We start from the raw sequence: 4677 nt of genomic DNA, 5'->3' as shown, positions 1-4677 counted from the left end.
CGATAAGAAAGAAGATCCTGCTATTTGTAACAACTTGGATAAAACTTGAAGGTATCATGCTAACTGAAATAACTCAGGCTATATAATATCATTTATATGTGGAATCTTAAAAAGCCAGACTCATTGAACTAGAGAGTAGAGTGTTGATTACCAGGGCACGAGAGGCAAGAGAAATGGGGAAATGTTGGTTAAAGGGCACAAACTTCTAGTTATAAGATTAAGTTCTGAAGATATAATGTACAGCATTATGAGTATAGCTAATAATGCTGTATTATATACTTAAATATTAGTAACAGAGTAGATCTTAAATGTTCTTACCACAAAAAGAAATGGTGATTATGTGACAAATTGGAGATTTTTGCTAATTCTGTGATGGTCATCATTTTCTCATATACAAATGTGTCAGACTAACACATTATTACACCTTAATTTTATGTGTTATATACAAATATATCTCAAAACAGGTGGAAAAATTGATCAAATATTGGAAATCAAATACTGGCTGTATCAATTCAATTTCTGTTGCCATGGTTACCTTACTTCCTCCATTTCTCTGTGTCATTTTCTTCAGTCTACCTTATAAAGATACACTTGATTATATTTAGGGTCTACCTTTATAAAATGGGTTAAGGTCATCCTCTACAAGCAACCAAATTCTAACTAAGTAACATTCACCCATTTATCATACAATGTTAATAAATTAGGAGAAATAGAATATGGGCATATCATTTTGAGGGCCACTATTTACCCACTACCGAGATATCTTCTGGTGACTCCATGGAAAATCCATAATCATCTGACCCCAAGAAAGACAGTCGGAGTTCTTCCCTGGGAATCATGTCCTATTATGACATCTCCATCTGACACCACCACCTGATAACTCTGGAGAGAACGGGTCCTAGGACAAGATAACACATGGAGGATTAAATAAATTTCTAACCCCCTGTTCCTATGCATTTCTTATCCCTAAAGTCTTTGTCATGAAAGCTAATTCTCTTTATTGTTTGGGCTCATTAGAGTCAGAGATTCTTCTCTTATTAGAACTGAAGTCTTCCTCGCTGATGAAGTTCATATATCTCACAATCTTCTCAAATATGCAAATTTCATAGGTAATAAAACTGAGTATGGTAGCTGCTAATGTTTCTCAAAAGAATATGATTTACCAGTGAACAATCACATTAATGACTAAATAGGTGTATAAAAGCTCAGCTCCCTTACTTCACTATAGACCTAATGTCAGGGAGAAATTGACACGACTCTACCATGGGATCAGGTGGAAGTTAGTCTCTAAATATGACCACAGTCTTGCAGAAGGACAGCGCAGCACCATCAGACTGTGGAGCAGGGCAACCACAGAACTAAGGAACAGTGAGAGTATAGCCAGCAGAACACAGAGATGAGGGTTCATGATAACCATATACCTCAAGGGGTGACAAATGGCCATATAGCAGTCAGAAGCCATCGCTGCAAGGAGAAAATTCTCAAATCCACTCAAAACCACAACAAGGCCAATCTGAGTGAGGCAACCTATAAAAGTGGTGCTCTGATCCTGTGCTTGTATGTTTACCAGCACCTCTGGGAAGGTGATTGTGCTTGTGAGGAGAAAGAAAGATGGCTGCTGTCAGGCTCCCAGCTGACATCCTTAGCAGCTTCTGAGTGGAGGTGAGTCAGCACTTCTCCCCTTATGTAACCATGTGCCCACTACACATGTGCAGGCTCCTATAACTTGGCATTGTGCCACTATTGTTAACCTGTGTATATAAAGATGCCACCCTGTGAGGCTGGCTGTGCCCCTTCTGGAATAAAGAGCTATGTCAACCTTGCTAGAATAAAGAGTTATGTTGCAGTTGCCTACAGCTCCCCACACTTTTTCCAATTGCCTGAGCCTCATATCCCTTACCTCGGTACTTCGACCCTGCAGCAACACAGTGCTTAAACAGATGCCAATAAAGGACAGATTGTGGGGGAAGAAATACATAGGGGTGTGCAGGTGGGAGTCAGAGCTGATGGCCAGGATGATGAGCAGGCTTCTCAGAACGGTGGCCAGGTACATGGTCAGGAACAGGTAGAATAGGTGGGGCTGTAGTTCTAGATCATCTGTCAATTCCAGGAGTAGGAATTCTGAAACATCTATTAGGTTTCTAGGTTCCATGTCGTTGATAAATCTGATGGAAAAGATGAAGTGAAAATAAAATACAATGAATGGTCCCAGGGGTAGCAGCAGCATCAAAAAGGAACTTGATGGAAAAGTAAATTCTTGATACCTCTTCAGACTTACTGCTGATAAATTGTGAGGGTGATGACCAGCAGCCTATGTTTTATCAAGCCCTCCAGATGAATTTTATACATGCTCAAGTTTGAGAACCAGTGTTTAAATAGAAACAAACAAACAAACAAAAACCTCTCTATATATCGTGAATCCAAGGAAATATTCAAATCTTTCCCTCTGCTACTTTTTCCTGCCATCATCATCTCCCACTCTTTCTGTTTCCTCTAATCCCTTATTGGCCCACATATTTATTAATCACCAGTTCTGTTTCCCACCTTGCACAAGTGCTGAGACTGAAACAAAGAACAAGGCGTGACATTTTCTTCAGAAATATTCCTGCCTTCAAACAAACAAAAAGATGAGAATAAAGTTATTTGATCTCTCTTGTAGAATATGGTCCCCAAAGTTTGGCATGCCCAGAATCATCTGAAGGGCTTCTCAAATTCCTGAAGAGTTAGACCATACAATCACTTCATTTATTTATAGGGAAACTTAGGAAAAGTGAGGTTATGTTGTGGACAAGAAGTACACAGTGCATGAGAAAGAGAAGATCTGAGTTCAGATCATCTGATTACTGAGAAGTCTCATGACCAATCACCTTTAGAGCCTCAGGATAGTATAGAATTAGCATTCTTAACTCATCACTCAGATTTCACAATTTACTTTTAAAATTTTAAGGTATTCATCTTGAAGAATGCCTCAATTTTTCCCCTCCCCTGAAAGACAGATCACTACCCATGAAGTAGCATGCATCGGTTCAAGTATATGCTCTGCATCTGAGCATAGTCTTTAAAATGTTACCTATAAGTTTGAAGTTCATAAGATTCCCCCATGGATACACTACGCATATACATGATGGATTCATTCTAAGAGAAGCTGGACAATCATATTGACTACATTTTCTATCTCAACCTAATGCATTTCTTCCCCTTAGGTGACAAGTGGCATATTATTTTTTTAATATAGTTATTTATTTTTTATTGTGGTAAAATATACATACCATAAAATTGACTATTTTAACAATTTTTAGCTGTGCAATTCAGTGACACTAACTATATTCGAGTTGTGCAACCGTTACCTTTAATCCTTCTCAGAATTTTTTTATTATCTGAAACAGAAACTATATCCATTAATCAGTAAGTCCCCATGGCTTAATATTTAAAAAATAAAAACAGCCAAATGAGAGAAAGAATGAAATGTATAGGCTCTTAAGAAAACAGACAAAAATAGCAACAATTTTGGTCCCTGAAGACAGGGACCAAATTACTTACAAGGTAATGTGGATTTATAAGGGACTTATAAGACAATCAAATGTCCCAATAGAATTGCCTCTGTAAGGCAGTGGTCCCCCCTTCTCTGTGGAAGACAGAAGTGGTCATGACAGCCTTCATTATTTGGTGTATTACTTACACTCAAATATTTTATATTTAATCCAAACCAGAGCTTGCTTTTGAATAAAGAAGTCATTCAACTGTATGTGAAGCTTTGGTGTCTTCGTGCGTATAGTGGGACATCTCATAAGTCTTATGGAGCTGTTGGCATGATGAGTAATGAATAGAAGAGCAGCAGCCAGCACAGCACTCAGCCTATGGGACTTTTGTACTGACACTTCTTATTGTATGTGTGTGGTCTTTTCAATCCATGAACATATGGCATCTAGCATATTTTATTCCTCAGAAGGAAGCAATGGGTGGGCAAGTTGAGGGAAGACAATAGAAAGAATATCTCTAGTGTGAAAACTGCAGATTTCAAGTATGAGTTTATGAACTAAAATGACAGCTGGTAATCATCATTGTTTTAGTAAAGGAATAAAATAAACATTAATGATATCAATATTCATTTGGCATGAACATATAATGAAATATATAGCAATTAAAATGAATTAAATAATAAAATAGGTATTGAACCAATACAAATAATGAAAACCTACAAGAGAAAAAATTTTGTATGACAAAAGTCTACAACATGAGTATATTAAAAATGTATATATTGAAACTTCTCAGGTAATAATCTGTGATAAAAATAAACCTATATGTGTTTTTAAGTTATAAATTATTAAAAAGCAATGAAATTAAGAGATAACAGTGAAGTGTTAGGTCCATACCAGTCAACCATATTAAATGCACACACATCACCATCCTCATTGTAGATGCTTTTATTGCAAGAAATACAGGAACGTGTAAAGCCCTCCTCATCATAAATTTGCATATATTGATTCTTTTCCTTCCATACTAACTTCATATACATTATTCCCCTGCAATTTTTACTATAATTAGTGTTATCATTTTATAAACGACTGCATTTTTTCCATTTTAAAAGATGATATAAAAGGAACCAGATAGTACATGTCATTTACAATTGGCATTTTCATGTAATTTATTTTTTGATTATGTTGATATATTTAGTCA

The 4677-nt window shown here is 36.5% G+C and overlaps 1 protein-coding gene across 1 annotated transcript; it reads right to left on the bottom strand.

Moving 5' to 3' along the window:
• Positions 1–1258: 1258 nt before the first annotated feature.
• Positions 1259–2173, bottom strand: LOC107196044 (olfactory receptor 7G2-like). Its single transcript, XM_015593470.1, has 2 exons — positions 1926–2173; positions 1259–1592 (listed from the first exon to the last, which is right to left on the bottom strand). Exons 1-2 carry the CDS (start codon positions 2150–2152, stop codon positions 1259–1261), a joined length of 561 nt encoding a protein of 186 aa, XP_015448956.1. The 5' UTR covers positions 2153–2173.
• Between the last annotated feature and the right edge of the window lie 2504 nt (positions 2174–4677).

This window comes from Pteropus alecto, unplaced genomic scaffold (assembly GCF_000325575.1).
Source record: "Pteropus alecto unplaced genomic scaffold, ASM32557v1 scaffold37, whole genome shotgun sequence".
In the NCBI taxonomy this organism is placed as follows: domain Eukaryota; kingdom Metazoa; phylum Chordata; class Mammalia; order Chiroptera; family Pteropodidae; genus Pteropus; species Pteropus alecto.
The sequence above is the reverse complement of the archived record's forward strand: the minus strand, read 5'-3'. Positions and strand labels throughout refer to the sequence as shown.

Coding starts and splice junctions, on each gene's coding strand:
- LOC107196044 (XM_015593470.1), bottom strand. CDS start 2,152: ATGGAACCTAGAAACCTAATAGATGTTTCAGAATTCCTACTCCTGGAA. Junction 1,593..1,925: donor GGCATCTGTTTAAGCACTGT/GTTGCTGCAGGG, acceptor TCTCCTCACAAG/CACAATCACCTTCCCAGAGG.